Source organism: Arvicola amphibius, chromosome 18, assembly GCF_903992535.2.
Source record: "Arvicola amphibius chromosome 18, mArvAmp1.2, whole genome shotgun sequence".
NCBI lineage: Eukaryota > Metazoa > Chordata > Mammalia > Rodentia > Cricetidae > Arvicola > Arvicola amphibius.
The window spans coordinates 7,093,863-7,113,475 of record NC_052064.1 but is presented as its reverse complement, the minus strand read 5'-3'; the positions used below and the strand labels follow the sequence as shown (position 1 = coordinate 7,113,475).

Here is a 19,613-nt window from a genome sequence, read left to right as displayed (position 1 = left end):
AAAGCTGCAACTAAGCATTGGCCATGTATTTCACTCTACACTTTTTGTGTGTGAGTCAGCAACACTTGAAATATAGTTCCTCATGGTATGGTGACCCCAACCACAGATAAAATTATTTCCTTGCTAATTCATAACTTTAATTTTGTTATTGCTATAAATAGCAATGTAAATATCTGATATGTAGGGTATCAGATATGCAGCCCCCAAGGGGTTTCCACCCACAGGTGGAGAACTGTTGATCTAAGGGTATTACTTTGAATGTCCTGATGTTCCTTTCTGTAACCTTCAATACATACCTGCTAATAAAGCCCAATGATTTTTTTCTGTTTTTATCTGGGCCCCCTGCTCTGACTCTGCCTAGGCTCTCGTGGTCCTTACGTCACTCTTCGGGGCGTCGGCAGCTTTGTCGTGTTTCTGCACTGGGCCGTTCCTTGAGAAGCTGTTTCCACAGCTGTGGTCTGACTGGGTACGGAAACAGGTTGTTTCCTTCATGTCTTCATGAGACCCTAATTAACTACTAGGGCCTCCCTTTACGCACAACAGGCCCCTCCAGCAGAGCACTGTCATGGTTTATAATAATATATTTATTTAATGTTCACTCTGATCTCCTTTTTACTAATATGAAATGATTGCATCTGAACTACCTAAGTGCGCTAAATACTTTCTGTTGTGACAAAGGAGTGTTCTTGAAATTGACATTGTGAAAAAGCCAAGAGGAGGTGACTCATACCTTTAATTCCGGTACTTGGGAGGAAGAGGCAGATTTATCTCTGGGTTCAAAGGAAGCCTGGTCTACAGAGTGAGTTCCAGGACAGTCAGAGCAAACCAAACCAAAATAAAAAAAATCCAACAAAGCAAAAAGGCAGTGCGTTGATGCTCTGTGTGAGAGTGACAGACCCAAAGGACTTGTAAACTCTAGAGTCCAGGTTTGTTTATTTTCTTGTGAAGTCTTAAAACTGCCCCCTGATGTTCTTAGCAGTGCTTTAGTGGCACACAGATTATATCTCTGGAAACTGAAGCAGTGTCTTTGAAAGCCTGCTATAAGTAACAGTTTGTGAACTTCCTTTCTGAACATTCTAACTTTGCACATGCATGTCTGCTTTCCATCAGTGGGAAGTATAAACTGGCTGGATTTTGATGTTCTAAATTTTAATGTGGTTTTACTGGCTTTATATTTCATTCATTCCTTTTCCCCAGAGTACACAATTTACTTTATTACAGCATAAGCTTCTTCTTTACCATTAAGAAAAAAGTAGCAAAGCCGGGCGGTGGTGGCGCACGCCTTTAATACCAGCACTCGGGAGGCAGAGGCAGGCGGATCTCTGTGAGTTCGAGACCAGCCTGGTCTACAGAGCTAGTTCCAGGACAGGCTCCAAAGCTACAGAGAAACCCTGTCTCGAAAAAAAAAAAAGAAAGAAAGAAAGAAAGAAAGAAAGAAAGAAAGAAAGAAAGAAAGAAAGAAAAAAGTAGCAGCTATGTGAAAATTATCTAAGTCTGTCCTGTGTCAGGGACTTCATTGGGGAGGGGAGTGGTTTCTTGTTTATGATTTTTTTTTGTTTCTGTTTTCTCTTTTTCTTTTCTTCCTCTCCCTCCTTCCCTCCCTTCCTTTCTCGTTGTCTATAGTAGAGGCTGCTTCATTGGCATCTACTGGTTAGTGGCCTGGGATGTTGTCAGTCTTCTATATTTAGTACAGTTCCAGCAAATCTGACAAACCGTGTCCTTTGGGTTATCTGTTTTTTTTTTCCCCTTTATAATGGTGTTGTGTATTCTCCAGTGTGGAGAAGTGTGGTATGAAATAAAGAACTTGTTGGAGGTTGTCCTTCATTTTGTCAAACTCCTGAATTTTTGCAAGACAACTGTGAAGAAGCCTCTCAAGCCTGGTACCACAGTGTCTGGAAGAGTAGTGCTTTGTGGACATTTTGCTTCTTAGTGGACCCTGAATTACGAACTGCTTGTTATTTCTTCTCTGTTTTATCTTTTGTTTGCTATACAGAAGTTCAGAGACTGTCTCGCTCAGCTCTGCAGGTGAGCAGAGGTGCCTTCTTTGTCAAGCCATACTAGCATTATTCTGTTGCTTTTCTGGGCCATTTCTTCTTTTAAGTTTTGTGTCTTGTGTTTTGTAAGCTACATTAGTTGGAAATAATAGCGTTGTGTACATCAAAATGTTATTTCGTGCATATATTAAGAAACTAATATGATTTGTCAGTTAAATACCCTTTTATAAAAGAAAAATAGTTTGTGGACTTAGCAGAAACCATGAATTCACAGTTGTCTTGGCGAATGTTTGGTAAAGGTAATATTTGGTAGGACTGTTGAGAAAGCAACTAGAATTAAGAACCTAGGAACCAGAAAGAAATATAAACAAATAGTACAGTAAAAACTTTAACCTTGCCCAGAGAGAGGTCTGGGGTTCATTATTATATTTTGTAAAATGAAATCTTTTACAAAATTTCAATGTCCTTTTTGAAAAATACCTTAGATCAACCAGATATTTTGCCTAAAAAGAAGGATGCTGTCCTCTTTTTTAGTTGTTGCTGCCTTTTAAACTACGGCTATCCTAGTAAGCAGCTGCAACTCTGTAGCTGTCAACAGTAGTTTGGCTGCAAGAGTTGCAGCCTGAGGAAATCCTGTTCCCTCAGGCCTCTACTCGTTCAAAGCTACATAGGGAACGTATCTAAATCTCTTTCCCTCTGAAGAACTCACTATTCAAAAATTGAGGCGGAATCCTGCTCCTCCGAGAGGCTGAAAGCAAAGCAGCTCACCTAGCTCACCTAGCTCACCTTGCATCTCCCAGGAAGTTCTCATGTGTCTCCCCTCATCCCTCTCTTCATCCCTTCTTAAAAACCTTTCTGCACCTGATCCCTCCCTAAATTTTCTGGTCAGCTTCTTGCCTACTTTGCCTCCTTTCTGCACTTGAATTTTATTTAAACACATCTTTGCATCATTAAAAAAATGTTCCAGAGCACAAAGAAAAGTAATACACCATAAAATAATATTCTATAACAGGAGGAACTGAAGATTTGGTTTAGCTTGAGGCAGTCAGCCATGTCTGCATGCCAGAGCCCTACGAGCAGACTCAGAATGCTGAGGCTTCAGTGAGCAATCCTGGTAGGAAACGTTCTGTGGTAACTCTTGACTTCACTAGGTCAGAGCATGTGTAAGGTTTAATGTCAGAACCCAGATCCTGAGTTTTCTGTCTTCTCCCAGGCTTATTTTAATCATTTTGCTGTAATAAATTGTATTATGATAGCTTTTTGTGAGTTCTTCTTGCCAATTATTTATCCTGAGTGCAATCTTCAGGAACCCATTTCTCTGTAGTTAGAATGTAAAGATAGTCTCATAGGCTATTCTTAGGAAAGTGTATCTTAGGAAAGTATGACAGGCTTGATAGATAGAATAGACTTGTAAAAGTTGGTAAGTGCATTAAAAATGCCATTTTTAATGGGGCTATTAATGATGAGTGAGAAATTTTATGGACTTAGAGAAAGCACAAGTAAAATGCAAGTGAAGTCAGGACAGCGGCAGAGCCAAGCTTTGTGCTCACCTTTCCATACACCAGATTCAAACTACAGACAGCATTAGCATGATTCTGAGTGAGAGTTTGAGTCCATTCAACTATAATATGGGTGCATGGGTGGTTTGTGTGTCAGCTTGACACCAGACAGTCATCAGAGAGGAAGGAGTCTCAGTGGAGACTATATATTCAACTATAATATGGGTGCATGGGTGGTTTGTGTGTCAGCTTGACACCAGACAGTCATCAGAGAGGAAGGAGTCTCAGTGGAGACTATATATTCAACTATAATATGGGTGCATGGGTGGTTTGTGTGTCAGCTTGACACCAGACAGTCATCAGAGAGGAAGGAGTCTCAGTGGAGACTATATATTCAACTATAATATGGGTGCATGGGTGGTTTGTGTGTCAGCTTGACACCAGACAGTCATCAGAGAGGAAGGAGTCTCAGTGGAGACTATATATTCAACTATAATATGGGTGCATGGGTGGTTTGTGTGTCAGCTTGACACCAGACAGTCATCAGAGAGGAAGGAGTCTCAGTGGAGGAAACGCATCCCTGAGATCCAGCTGTAAGGCATTTTCTCTGTTAAGTCAACAGCCTGGCCCGTGGTAGGTGGTGCCATCTTTGGACTGCTGGTCCTGGGTTCTATAAGAAGGTGGTTTGAACCAGCCATGAGAAGCAAGCCAGTAAGCAGCTCCCTTCTCTGACATCTGCATCAGTTCCTGCCTCAGGGATCCTTCCCTGTTTGACTTATTTTAGGGATGAACAGCAATGTTAAAATGTATGCCAAATAAACCCTTCCCTCCCCAACTTGCTTTTTGGTCATGTTGTTTTATCACAGCAATAGAAACCCTAACTTAAGACACTGGGTTTTCCATTTGTGGTGTTAAGTTGGGTCATACTTGTAGTTACCCTCTCCCCACATATATGTTACTTATTTCTTAGCAGTAATTCACTGTTGTGGATATTCCCTTTTCCCCCATTCTATTTGGGTGATCATAAAGTTTAATTATTATGATTATTATTAATTTAAAATTACTTTAATAAATTACATTTAATAGGTCTCATGATGGCCTTTTCATACATATATGTCATTTTAATTTGACTTTTCTTTCCCTTCCGTCATTCTAAATATCAGAAGTAGCTCTTGTCTCCATCTCTCGTCTTCTATAGTCTGGCCTGAGTATGGGGGATCAGCCCATATGCCCCCCAGCTGTCCCCTTGGCTGCATGCCCTAACTGCCCTCAGTCATTGTCTCCCTGGCCTTCCTAGCATTATGGTTATAGACCACAGCCACTAGACCACTCCTGCTTTAGTCTTTCCTCCCTGTCTTCTTTCTCCATTTTTCCCATAAGGTCACTGGAACACAACTGCCTGCTTCTTTTTTTTTGTTCCAGAGATGCCCCTACAAATCATTTCTTTCTTCTGCTCCTTGGGGTGGTCTATTAGTTTCCAAGAAGGACTAGTATATTTGATTCTTGTTCTAGACTTTAGGTAGTGTTTTAAAAGCATTCATAAATGGAGCTCGTAATATGTTAATTTTTGAGATAATTTGTTTCTCTTTTATTGTACCTGTGGAGAAAGAAAAAAAATGGAATATAGAGTTACTATCCACATTTTCTTCTTGTTTTTAAAAACAACCCTCCCCTTCCCTGCCTATATGGAGGTGCCCTCACTTTCCATCTTGCTTGAGACAGGGTGTCTTGTTTTCAGCCTCACACACCAAGTTTACTGGCCTGTGAGCTTCTTGGGATTCTCGTTGTTGGTAAGTAGGCAGCAACTGATACCTTGCTTAGCTTGTGTGGTGGCAGGTGCAAGTCCGTAATCAGAACACTGGAAAGTTGAAGGCAGGAGGATCAGGAGTTTGAGGTCGTCCCCAGCTACATAGCAAATTGAAGACCAGCCTGGGCTATGGGAGACCTTGTTTCAAGTAATAGTAAATGTTCTATTTTTCTTGATTTCATAGAATTTCTTTTGATATAATGTATATACATAACTTCCTTTCATTAAAGGGAACATTTCTGTGGTTTTCATTATATGCATGGAATTGTACAACTATCATCACTATTTGTAGAACACTTTTCATATCCCTAAAAGAAATATTTTGTTGGCGTCTGCCAATCCTTATTCTCCATTTCCCCATGCCCTTAGCATTTCAACTTCTCTTTTGCTTACAAACACATCAGAAACCTTTTCATATTCATGGAGAGGAACTGGAGTGCTGTTTTGGGGGTGGGGATGAAATGCCAGGATTATAGAAGATTAGTTAGTTTGAAAGATACTATTATATTTGGCCTTTGCCAAACAGTATGCTAGAATATAACCACAAATTCAATAAAAGAATGATGCAGAGTCCTAAATATGTATAGTTACATGTAGATACAGCAAACTAATCACTTTTTCTAAGGCGTAAGTTCATCTACTACTTTCATTTGGCATAGATTATCAGTCTTAAGCCTAAAGTGTACTAAGAAAATGTGCCTATTTTTTTAAATTAGGTACCAGCTACAGGAGTATATAAAAGTTGGTACATGCATCATTTTTCTGATGATTGAGGGGGTCCCTGTAGGTGTCAGGCAGGGAAATGAACTTCAGAGAGGTGAGAATTAAAATTTGGTTCAAATTGACTTTGTCAATCTGGATCAAACCTTCTAAAGAATTTGGTGCCGTGTGGTTTATTCCCAACAAATTTAAGCACAGTATAATTTAGAAAAAAAGTTTCCTGGTGTAATACAGTCCCCCATGCACAAGGAAGCATAATTACATCAACACTCAATGCAGGGTGCGTGTCATTTCTTCCAAGAAGATGGGTACTGGGGATAAGCTACCTGTGTTAGCTTAAGGGCCTAAGGAATGCCCTGGCTTAATCTTGGTCATACCAATAGCATAGAGATCATTTGGGCAGTAGCTTACATCTGGTCCTGGTTGTGGGAACTTGAGGACACCCCTAATTTAGATTACTAGACACCTCTGGTCCTGATTGTGGAGGTTTAATAGTACCTCGCCCAACAGACTAATTCAGTTTACCAGACTTCTGCCGAGTCATTTGGGAAGAGGGAGCCTCAGTTGAAAAAATACTTCTGTAAGATTGCCTGTAGTATAATTTGTGGACATTTTCTTGATTAATGATTGATGTGGGCAGTCTCAGTCCACTGAGGATGGTGCAACCCTTTGACATCTGGTCTAAGGTGTGTGAAAAGGCTGAACCAAGCTATGGATAGCAAACCAGTAAGTAGCCATCCTCCAGAGCCTTTGCTTCAGCTTCGGTCTCAAGGTTCCTGCTTGAGTTCCTGCTTTGGCTGCCTTGATGATGGACTATAACCTGAATTTCAAATAAAGCCTTTGCCCCTCAAGTTGCTTTTGGTCATGGTGTTTATACAGCAATAGAAAGGAAACTAGAGGGCTGGAGAGATGGCTCAGAGGTTAAGAGCACTACCTGCTCTTCCAGAGGTCCTGAGTTCAATTCCCAGCAACCACATGGTGGCTCACAACCATCTATAATGAGATATGGTGCCCTCTTCTGGTCTAGTGGCATACATGCAGACAGAACACTGCACACATAATTAATAAGTAAATAAATAAATAAATAAATAAATAAATAATAAATAAATAAATCTTAAAAGAAAGAAAGGAAACTAGACAGGAATTTATGTCAGGAGCTTTGACAACCCCAGCCATGTTGTTTTAGGAAGAAGTGTGTAAAGATTTTGGAACTTTGAGCTGGAAAAGCTGTTGAGTGCTTAGAGCTTAATGAGCTGCTCTGTGGGAGCTTGGAAGGATGCTGAGAGCAGACCATCAGGGTTCTTCCATGATCTCTGTCCCAGTTCCTGTTTTCCAAGTTTTTGCCTTGAGTTCCTGCCGTGGCTTCCCTGGGTAGACTATGACCCAAGACACATACGCCAAATAAACTTTTTACTTTCCAAGTTATTTTTGATCATGGTATTTTTCACTGCAGTAGAAGGTAAACCAGGACAAGTTTCAGAAGTCAGTTTTAAATTCCATATATATGGGGAAAATTTTAATTTTAAAATAAAGAAAAATATGCTTAGTTTGAAATAGCCAGGAAGATGCTTTGCTATTTCCTTTAATTGTAAAAGTTTTGTTTAGGGGCTGGAGAGATGGCTCAGTGGTTAAGAGCATTGCTTGCTCTTCCAAAGGTCCTGAGTTCAATTCCCGGCAACCACATGGTGGCTCACAACCATATGTAATGAGGTCTGGTGCCCTCTTCTGGCCTGCAGATGTACACACAACCAGAATGTTGTATACAAAATAAATAAATAAATATTTTTTTTAAAAAAGTTTTGTTTATTAAAAGAATATTTTTTACTTGTTAAAATCCTCAGTATTTCTCAGTATTTATGAACTGGATTTTCATCCAACTAAGACTTTTTATTATGAAGTTGGTTATGTTTCTTCTGCTCATAATTGATATATTCTACTTCTATTTATCTAGAGCATAATTAAGAACTAAGAAGTTAGCCCTAAGTCTTTGAGCTCACCGGTGTCCCAAGCTGATATTTATAAGTGTATGTTCTTAATTAATCAGTTAGTGATTAATTGCTTAATTATGTGAGGTTGTTTAATTATGTAAAATTAATGATCTCTTATAATGCTGCTATTCCATTGTTTCCCACATTACAAGTAAGAGGAAGTAAAGAACAGAGAAGATAGGGCTGAAGTGGTAGGGCGGTGCTTAAGAGCACTGACTGATCTTGTAGAGTAGTGCGTTCAGTTCCTAGCACCCACCTGGCTGCTGAACGCCATCGGTAACTTCATTTCCAGGGAATCTGATGCCCTCTTCTGTCCTCTGGGAATACTGGGCATGTATGTAGCATGCATCCATGCAGATAAAACATTAATATAAATAGTAAAGAAATTATAAATTAAAAAATTCATAAAGATATTAAAATATGAAAATTGACAAGGACTAACAAATGTTGAACCAGGTGTAGTGATAAAAATTTGATATAAAGGTGGTGCGATCATATATTAGATAAAATATGAGAACGCACTTGCACACATATACTCGCACACTCATTCCCACTCTGTTCTTTTCCTGTAGATGATGTTTTTCAGTCTAAGGACAAATGATATAACAGTGTTTTTCATAGAACAGTGCTATAGATTATTCCGTCAAAGGAATACTGAGAGAGAAATGGTTATATCTCGTATTTAAGAAATAATTGTTTAATCCCAGACTTGGAGGGAATTAACATACTTAAACATTCATCAAAATCATATATTGAATTGCTTGTAGGCACATATAAGAAGCTTGCAACAAATTCCTATGTTAAAAAAGGAACAGAAACCTGAGAACTGTTGAATTTACATAGATTATTTGAACTAGAAAGAGATTTTAGAACTGGGCAACCTTCCAGACCAAACATGGTACAGAATGCCCCACTCTGTCACATATGCGGGTTATATTTATATCAGGAAGAAAAGGAAGTGGCAAATAGAAATAACCTGATTGCCTAGAGTTGGCATTTACCTTACATGGTCATGTTTGGGCAGCTTTCAGCCTCCTATTTCCTGAGACCCAGTTTTTCTGTTGCATGGATACATTCTTAGGCTGGGCTACAGTTTGGCTGTACATCATACGAGGTGATGTTTTAGTTTATGGTATCTACTTGGGAAAGTGTAGAGAGGCTGGTTTAGGATAAATTAATTTTGTTTCAATGAGACTCAAGTAAACATATAGACAAGGGATTTTAAAAACCTACCCATTATGAGCTGATGTTACCTAATGTGCATTTTTAGAATTCTTAACATTGCCAAACTCTTTTTATGAGGCTACAGTTACCCTGATACTGAAACCACACCAAGACTCAATCAAGAAAGACAATTACAGACCAATCTCACTCAAGAACATAGATGCAAAAATACTCAATAAAATACTGGTAAACTGAATCCAAGAACACATCAAAAAAATCATCCACCATAATCAAGTTGGCTTCATTCCAGACATGCAGGGATGTAACAGTGAGGAGGCCGCTTGTTTGTCCTGGCCGCCTGGCTCGCTGAGCCCTGAAATATTCACACAGAACTGTATTAATCAAATCACTGCTTGGCCCATTAGCTCTAGCTTCTAATTGGCAACTCATATTAATTTAACCCATTTCTGTTAATCCGTGTATTGCCATGTGGCAGTGGCTTACCAGGTAAAATTCCCAGCGTTTGTCTCCAGCAGATCCATGGCATCTCTCCTACTCCGCCCTTCTTTCTCCCAGCATACAGCCTAGCTTTCCCCGCCTAGTTATGCTCTTCCATGCTGTAGGCTCAAAGCAGTTCTTTATTAACCAATGAAAGTAACACATAGATAGAAGGACCTCCTACATCACAGGGATGATTCAACATACGAAAATATATCAGCGTAATCTACCATGTAAGTAAACTAAAAAAAAAACCCAAACCATATGGTCATCTCATTAGATGCTGAAAAAGCATTCAACAAAATCCAACACCCCTTCATGATTAAGGTCTTGGAGAGATCAAGGATACAAGGAACATATCTAAACATAATAAAAGCAATATACAGCAAGCCGGCAGCCAGCATCAAATTAAACGGAAAGGAACTCAGTGATTCCACTAACGTCAGGAAAAGACAGGACTGTCCACTCTCTCTGTCTCTGTTGGACATAGTTCTTGAAGTTCTGTCTTTGGAGTCCTGTCAGTAGTATAGGTAGAATTTTAGTAGTCTTTCAGGTACCATAGAGGGAGAGGAGAAAAAGGCACAGCAATGAAATCAATTATTACTTACAGTTCATTCTTTTTCCCTTTTATTTATAATTTAACTTAAATGTTTTTTATTTTAGAAGAAAAGAAAAACTTCTACAACTGATCCTAGTCAAAAGACTGAGAAGTAGTAGTAAAACAAGAAAAACCTAAATGTGTGATTTTATTGTAGTTACTATAATGAAATGCAAATTGTCATCCAAACCCTCAAGTACTTGATCCTTTCTAGGACTTTGCTCATGCCAGGAGCTGAGCCTTTGTGTAGAATCGTTATCTTGTATTCCCTTTTTACATTTGTATGAAGCAGCAAAGTTAACTCCAGAGACACATGAAGCCTTGAACTGTTCTTAGTGCTCTTTCTTTGCTGATAGTGTGAAAGACCTGGTCTGGCTAGCATGTAAGAGAAGGAAGTTAGGACTGGAGTTGCTGGAGTATTTACCTTCCCTTAACTCCTTGGTGCCAGTTGTGTTGTTGTGGGCCTGCCATGAGGGGAAGTGTTCCTAATTTCAGCAGCATACTAGGTTCAGAAGATGCCCTGATAGTCAGGATTTCCTTTTGTGGGAATGAAGTGAAAAGATGGTCAGCAGAAATAACATTGTTTTCTAAAGAAATCTAGGAAGTAGGATATAATAAAAATGAAAATATTATGTTTTCTGTTTAGAAAAGTGTTGTTTTGTAGTTTTAGTATTTTCTCTTTATTTAAAAAAATTACTTCTGCACTGTTCTTGCGTTGTTGGTCCATTTTTTAGAAATGATATTTTAACTGGCAGTGTGTTCCGGAGAGTCCAGACTCGGGGCCCATAGAGAGCAGGCGCCATGGTGCGGGTGTGAGATCACCGCAGAGAGGTCCTCTTCCAGTCTCACTCACAAATATACACTCTGGCTATTCAAGTGAACGTGAATCTAAAACATGTGCTAGTAGTTGAGATTTCTTTGTCTTTAAATCTAGAGATGTTAGCATTAGCAATAATTAAGCCACTCATTATACAGTAGTGTTCCTGTGTAGTAAGACAGGGTGATAAGTTTATATTCAAGTTTGTTCATGGCTATCCTCTTACCCTCCTAGACCGTTTCTTGTATTTCATAAAATAACACCGTAATACTGCTCTTTAGCCTAGTTTACTGTAAATGTAAGGTAAAGCTAGACATGGTTGTGCCTACTTTTAATCCTAGCACTTGGAAGGCAGAGGCAGATAGATCTCTGAGTTTGAGGCCAGTCTGTGCTGGAGCAGAGGACCCTTGTTTGTCCTGGCCACCCAGCTAGCTTACACCCGAAATAACCACATAGAAAATGTATTAATTAAAACACTGCTTGGCCCATTAGCAGAAGAACCTCCTACACCAAGTCTGGTCTATAGAGTTCTTGGTCATGCAGTGCTACATTGTGAAACTCTGCCTCAAGAAAATAAGGGAGGGAGGGACTATGGCAAAGTGTTATTACTGTTGTTACTTATATCAGGTTCCAGTGATGCATCCTCTCCTCCCTTGACAGTCCCTTAATACAGGGCACCTACTGTCTCTCTTCATTTTAAAGTGTTTCCTGGCAGAGTTTGACGGTGGTGGAAGGGTACTGAGAGAAACGGGTAGTTGGGAAGTAATTAAGATGTACAGTACACAATTCTTTGTACACAACCTATTGATGTACACGAAAATATGTAGAGTTGAAAATCTAATTCAGCTGCATTTCTGGTATGCACAGAAAATTTTGAGCTAATAAAGAAGAGCAGCATTTCAAGTCAAGAGTTGATGTACATCTGTCTGCACTTCTTGACTACAAGAGTTCTGCACAGTTTGTTGTCTTTTTCATATTTAATTAAAATAATCAAACAAAAAGCCTAATGAGAATTTATACAATATTTTTCTACTTATAAAAGAGTAATTTTAGCTGTTTGGTGGCACACGCCTTTAATCTCCCAGCATTTGGGAAACTGTAGGATTGAGTTCTATGAGTTCTACAGAGCAAGTTCCAGGATAGCCAATGCTACAGAGAAACCTTGCCCCATCCTCCACCCCACCCCCATAAAATAATCTTGAAGCATTATTATTCAAGCATTTTAATCTGATTGTTATTCACTGCTTTCCTTAATGACATTAGGAACCAACAAAGGAAGTGATGAGATAACCTTGCTGATTTCCTGAGATGTCCAATTTCCTTTTTTCCCTTTCAGGTGGCTATCATCCAGTGAAAATTGGAGACCTCTTCAATGGTCGGTACCATGTCATTAGGAAGCTAGGATGGGGGCACTTTTCCACCGTCTGGCTGTGCTGGGACATGCAGTAAGTGTTCTTTGTTATTCTGTGCTCCTGAGTTTTAAGACAGTATAGTCAAGGGCCATCCTGCCCTGTGGTAACAAGTTAGGTACAATTTAGCATTGGCCCCTGCCGCCAACTAGACTAGTCCCCTTCAACCTGGTCTTAAGTTCCTTTGCTTGTATTTTGTTTGTTTGCTTGCTTTTCCAAGACAGGGCTTCTCTGTGTAACAGCCCTAGCAGTCCTGGAACTCCAGCTTTTGTAGACCAGGCTAACCTCAAACTCAGAGATCCACCTGCCTCTGCCTCCCTAGTGCTGGAGTAAAAGGCATGTGCCATCATGACTAGCATCCAAAATACTATTTTATAGGAAAGCTTATGGAAAGCCTCAGTGTATTGGCTACTAACTGGCTACATCTCACTATAACAGTTGCTTCTTTTGCTAATTTGATAATGTAAATAACAATGCTTTTTTTTCTTCTTCTTCTAAAGAGGGAAAAGATTTGTTGCAATGAAAGTTGTAAAAAGTGCCCAGCATTATACAGAGACAGCCTTGGATGAAATTAAATTGCTCAAATGTGTAAGTAATCAACAAATATGAATGATGTAAAAAGGTGACTAGCTAATGTTTTACTCTTGTGATCTCTGGATTATAACATATTTTTTGGCTTTTATTTTTTAAAAATAGTCTTATTTCAGGTGCTTGTAAACTTTTTAACTCCTGCTGTGCCCCCTCTGTATAAAGTTTGTAGGGTCATTAAAGTTACTGAGTATGTACCTCTGCTGCTCCGATTGGCTGAAAAGGTTTTTCTGGGTGATACTATATTAAAGAAGAATTTTTTTTATAAGTTCAAATATAAATCTTTTATTTGGAAAAAAAAACCTTGTTGATTGGTATAGTAAAAAGGTCCATTTATTCTTATTAATTATTATTATTATCATCATCATCATCATCATTATCTAAAATTTATTTAAGTGTGTGCCTGTACTCATCAGATGTTGACTTCTTTGTAGCTGTAGTTACTAGCTGCTCAGCTGCCACACATGGGTGCTGGGAATTATTGAAGTGAGGTCTTTTGGAAGAGCAGTTACACATTCTTAACTGCTGAGCCCATCTCTCCAGCCCCAACCTCCATTTTAAACTTCTGTGGTGGTTGGACATTTGTAATCCCAGCACTCAGGAAGCTGAGGCAGAAGGTGTGCTGAGATTTAGGCTATCTTTGGCTGATAAACAGCATTTCATTTGGGAAAACCAAGAATGAAAATAAAAAATTCAAACTCCTTTGTTTTTATTTGTTTACTTTGTATAGGTTCGAGAAAGTGACCCCAGTGACCCAAACAAAGACATGGTAGTCCAGCTAATTGATGATTTCAAGATTTCGGGCATGAATGGGATACGTATCCTTTACTCTTTTGCTTTCTGAATTATAACACTTTTGTTTTTACTTTTTAAAAATTGAGTTATTTCAGGTGCCTGTAAACTTTTAATTGCTGCTGTACCCCTCTGTATAAGATATTCAGGGTCACTGTAAAGTTCTTAAGTATGCCTCTCCTGGTCTGGTTGACTAAAGCTTTATTTTATTTTTTAGACTCTTTTGGATGTATTAACGTCTTAGAAACATAAAAATACTGGCCTGATTTGGAATGGAGTTAACTATTGTTTTTTTTAAAGTTAGTATTTATTAATTATAGAAAATGAGAGATTTTATCATATTTTTGTAGCTGTATCTGATGTATGTAATGTAATAATGCATATAATGTCTTCATTCTCCTATTACTGTCCTCTTGTCTTGTTCCAGCCATATTAATTTTTTTATTTGATCAATCTTTATTTTGGTTATCTCTATATAATACTATTGACATTTTTAAATCATTGTAGTTGTTCCTTTGCAATGGTAGATGATAAAATATTCTAGTACTTTTTCTTTATAACCACATGCATGACTCGTGAATATTAGTGCATGTTATGGCTAAGGTTTTCTGTCTTCTTTCAGGTCTTTTGTTATTTTCTTTATATTTTCTTGGAGCAGATCCAACATTTATTGTCGTATTTGACTTTCTGAAACTTCAGAAACCTTATGTCAAGGCCTATGTCTCAGTTAAAGCCTAAGAATTACATCCAATGTCTGCACCTTCTCTATCATGATCTATGGGAGGAAGAAAACTCCTAGTGGAACAGGTCTTTTTTATATATTTCTCTTAGAAATCCCAAACCCAGCATGGTGGTTCATGGCCATAATCCCTGCGCTTTTCTTGAGGCAGAAGACTCAAGAGTGCAGGGTCAGTTTTACTACACAGCTAGCTAAAGGCCAACCTCAGTTACATGAGATCCTGTCTGAGCAAAGAAACCAAAACAAATAAGCCATTTTATTCAGCAATACTGGGAAGTATAAAACCCTGCTGACATTATCTCAGCATTTGCCTCCAGATGACTTCTGGTAGCTGATAATCTCCAAACAGTAGGCGAGCAGGTAGGCAGATAATCATTACCACAGCCTGAGTGCTCACTAGTCCATGGGAGCCTTTCTGCTTAGGGCAGGGCAGCTACTCATTGAGTTTTAAACTTGTAGAGCTTTTCCTGAGAGTAAGAAGAAAGAAGGAGAGATTCTTTAGAGAAAATACAGGATTTATAGAGTTTAAAGGAAACACACACACACACACACACACACACACACACACACACACACACACCCCTACCCCTCCTTTTCCTAACAAGTAAAATGCTAAGGACCTATCATAATCTGGATACGTCAATACTTTGAGGAGATTTGGTACTTATTTTTGGAAACCCTAGGGTTGGGTTTAACTGTATCTAACTTTAGATTTTAGTTCCTATTTTTTTATAATGAGACTGGGAAGTAAGACTTCATCTTTTCAGCCTGTGGTGTATAAGAATAAGTTCTTTAACAGAACAGAAACATTTACAACTTTTCACTGAACTATTTATATAAATAGCTATCATGATATGGCAAATTCAGATATTATAAAAATTAATAAGTCAATAATTTTGTGATACTAACTTCAACAGTAAGCCTCTAGCTATGAACCAAACATTTCCATTCCAGAACTACTTAAAAATTGTGAATATCTTCAGTGTGTATGATCTATTTGCTGACTCATGTTTTAGAGCAGTGGTTCTTAACCTTCCTCATGCTGCAACCCTTTAGTACAGTTCCTCGTGTTGTGGGGCCCCAACCATAAAATTTTTTTTGTTGCTACTTCATAACTATAAATTTGCTACTTTTATGAGTTGTAATGTAAATATTTGATACGCAGCCTCAAAGGGGTCGAATTCCATAGGTTTGAGAGAGAATCACTGGTTTAGAGGGTTAGAGATTGGGCCTAGTGCTTACTGGGTTTGTTTTTGTTGCTGGTTTTTGTTGTTTTTTTTTTTTTTTTTATAAGATAGGGTTTTTCTGTGTATCGCTGGCTGTAATGGATCTTACTCTGTATACCAGGCTGGCCTCAAACTCACAGAGATCCCCCTGCCTCTTCCTACTGAGTGCTGGCATTAAAGGCGTAAGCTACCACCACCCAGCATAGAGCTTCTGTTTTTGAAAAATCCACTGACTGGCTCTGTAAAGATAGATTCGCAGTTAAGAGAACTGGCTGCTCTTCTAAACAACCCATGTGTTTGATTTCCAGCACCCATGATGCAGAACATAACTGTCTGTAACTCTGAGTCCCTCTTCTGACTTCTGTGGACACAAAGCACACATGTGCTGCAGAGACACACATGCAGGCAAAGCACCCATAAAAATAAAAAATAAAGAGCTAAACATATCAGTTAAAAAAGAAATAAGAAAACACCACTGACCACTTAGTCTAATTGAATCAGTGAACTCCAGTGTCAATAAAAGACAACATCTTTGAAAAATAATGTAGAGCTGGGCAGTGGTGGCACATGACTTCAATCCCAGAACTCAGAGGTGGAGGCACATGGATTTCTATGAGTTTCAGGCCAGCCTGGTCAGTTTATTTAGTGTGTTCCAGACCGCCAGAGCTATCTAGTGAAACCTTGACTCGAAAATAAATTAATTAATCCACTGCTCCCACAGAACTGTACCAAGTATAGTTTGACTGGGGTTTTTAAAAGATGGTTGCATTTCATTACTGAAAAAGAAACAAAAAAGAGCAGCACACATTTCTAATAAATGTGGGCTTTTGTTTTTAAAAAATCCACTGTTCTTTTGCATAAAATAATATTCCATTGTGCATATGCGCTGTATTTTCTTTATCAATTCACACAGTGGTGAATGTGTAGGTCATTTCTGTATCTTGACTGCTCATGGTCGTGCTACAGTGAATGTGGAGCTATTGATACCTGTTTGAGATCTTGATTTCAGTTCATTTGGGTGCTTGGATGGCCTTGAATGATAGTGATGTTCTCATAATTATATCTTGACCTTCAAATGTACCAACTGTACATTGAAATATATCAATAAATTAATTAATAGATTTTCATTGAGACAGGTGTCTTATATTGCCTAGGCTGGTCTTGAACTCACTGTGTAGCTGAGGATAATCTTAAACTTCTGATACTCCTGCCTTCACCTCCGAGGTATTGAGATTACATGTGTGTGTCATTATATATTTCCTGAAGGAGACTGCTATACACATTGAATAATGTATAGTATATGATAGTCTGTAGTGGAAAAAGTCAGATCTTGTGTATTTAGGTGAAAACAGCTACTGATCACCTAATAGAATTAATATGGTATTTTATTAGGAAAACAATGTTTTACAAGTGATACAATGAAGTCACTTTTAGTGACCACCTGCCTTGAGGAAGTGCATCCTCAGATGCTCCTTAACCTTATCCCAGATGTCTGCATGGTCTTTGAAGTACTTGGCCACCATCTCCTCAAATGGATCATAAAGTCCAACTATCAAGGCCTCCCCGTTGGTTGTGTGAAGAGTATCATCCGACAGGTGAGACTTCAGAAAGCAACCCTATCCCTGTGCAAACCAGTCCACCCCAGTAGCCAGTTTGGTTGCTTTCAATATGTAGTTTAGTTTAGTTGTTAATGAAGAAATTAATGAAGCAACAACCGTTGAGCTGTTATCAAATCGGTTATTTATTTAATGACATGTATCTAATGTTAGAAAGGAAGGCGATATGTGATCATCTGCCATTCATCTCTTGGCATATAAGCCTTTGTAAAGATAAATGATGGGGGATTTAATCAGAAATTATTGTATTTTCTATAGTTGGCACAAAACATTCACTTGGTTTCTGGAATCTAAGAAAAAGCAATTTGTTGTATTGCTTTTTTTGATAGATGAATTAGTTGTTTGTGGTAAGTATAACATAGTGTACCTGTATATGAAAATATTAGGTATCACACAGTAAATATTTCATTGCATGTTTTATTAGATTGGTAATTTGTTTGTCTTACAAAAAGAAAACCCTTAAACAAGGGAGTGTCTTAGTAATGATATTCTGTAGTGGTATTTCATTTGTATTTTAGTAAATAAAGCTTGCCTGTGGATCAGAAAAGTAAAACAGCCACTCTGGCCAGCCTTAGACCAGGCAGTGTGACACACACCTTTAATGCCAGTAACCACACTAGCTTGCCATAGAAATCGGCCAGTAGTGGTGCACGCCTTTTATCCCAGAACTAGAGAGGATTATAAGATGGGAGGAGACAGCCCTCACACACAGTCTCATTCTGACATTCCTGGAGGCAGGATTGCCATTTCGGACTGAGGTAGAGGTAAGAGCCAGTGGCTAGCTGTTTTGCTTTTCTGATCTTAAGGTTGAACCCCGATTTCTTATTAATTGTGCTTCAATATTCCAATAAATATTTGTAGAATGCCAGCATTGCTCACCAGAGTTAGTTTTTTCAAAGGTGGTATGTTGAATCTCCTTCCACTCATTTCCTGTACTACCTGATTTAGGAAAGTTGCAGATACAAACAGCTTAACCTGAATTATCTGTTAGGCTGTTGCGTGTTGGCATGAATAAATCTGCAGATTATCAGTGTGTTTGCTTAGTCTAGGCTGTGTGAGAAGAGGTTAGGAGTCTTTTCTCAGTTACCACGTTGGAAGTTTGGATTAGGCCTCCCCAGGGGTTCTAGCCGTAAGATAAAGGCCTCAGTCTATAATTGTATGTTGTGTGTAGGCATGTATATACATGAATCTTAGTTACGTCTCCACTTTAGAAACAAAACACTTTAACCAAGGCACCTAAAAAGCATTTAATTTTCAGGGTCCTGGTTCCAGAAGATTAGACTCTGACTGTCATGGTGTGGGGAGCATGGCATCAGGCCTGCAGGAGTAATAGCTGATTTACAAGCAGGAGGCAGAGAAGGGGAGGGGTGAGGAGAGGGAGAAGGGATGTTGAGAACTCTAAGCCCACCATCAGTGACACACCTGCCACAAGACCATACCCCCTAATCCTTCCCAGTGACTTCTACCAATTACAGACTAGGATTTCAAATATATGAGCCTATGGAGGCCATTCTCATTCAAACCACCACAGCATATGTATGTGGTTGCCTGTGCTTGTACTTGTGGTAGCCAGAGATTGATATTGGATGATGTCTTCCTCAGTCACTTCTTTATGTTGTTTTTTGAGACAAGATCTTTCACTCACCCTAGAGCTTACTCTTTTGTATAGACTGAGTGACTAGCAGGTTTCTAGGATCTACTGGTTTCTCAGAGCTGAGTTTATGGGCATGCTTGCTACATCTTTTTTATGTGTATAGTGAGAAATTAAATTCTTTATGCTTATGTACTAAGCCTAACCCTTATCCAAAAATTTTGCCCCCCCCCCCCCCCCGTGTGTGTTGTTTATTTCTGACACAGATCTTATACTCCTGGTTTTCCTGAAATGTTTTATGTGGACCAGGCTGGCTTCAGACTTACAGATATGCACCTGTTTCCTGAATGCTGAGATTAAAGACCATTACCCTACTCAGTCCTTAGAATTCTTAAATAGAAAAAGAATTATGGTCTGGTGAGACACCTTGTGGTGGGGACATGATGACCCCAGCTCGATCCCCAGGCCTCACATGGTGGAAGAGAGTTCTGTAGGTTGTCCTCTAGACTTTACACACATGCCTTGGCACATACTTGTGTGTGTGTGTGTGTGTGTGTGTGTGTGTGT

At 38.9% G+C, this 19,613-nt stretch overlaps 1 protein-coding gene across 6 annotated transcripts in view; it reads left to right on the top strand.

The window, feature by feature from the left end:
- The window catches only part of Srpk2 (SRSF protein kinase 2), a 189,376-nt gene that overhangs the window by 134,105 nt on the left and 35,658 nt on the right, over positions 1–19,613 (top strand). For all 6 annotated transcript variants that reach the window (XM_038315218.2, XM_038315214.1, XM_038315217.2 and 3 more), the window contains 4 exons: positions 12,422–12,530; positions 12,995–13,082; positions 13,813–13,900; positions 17,328–17,434. In XM_038315218.2, the coding sequence (XP_038171146.1) occupies positions 12,422–12,530; positions 12,995–13,082; positions 13,813–13,900; positions 17,328–17,434 (392 nt within the window). The remainder of the gene's footprint in view (positions 1–12,421; positions 12,531–12,994; positions 13,083–13,812; positions 13,901–17,327; positions 17,435–19,613) is intronic.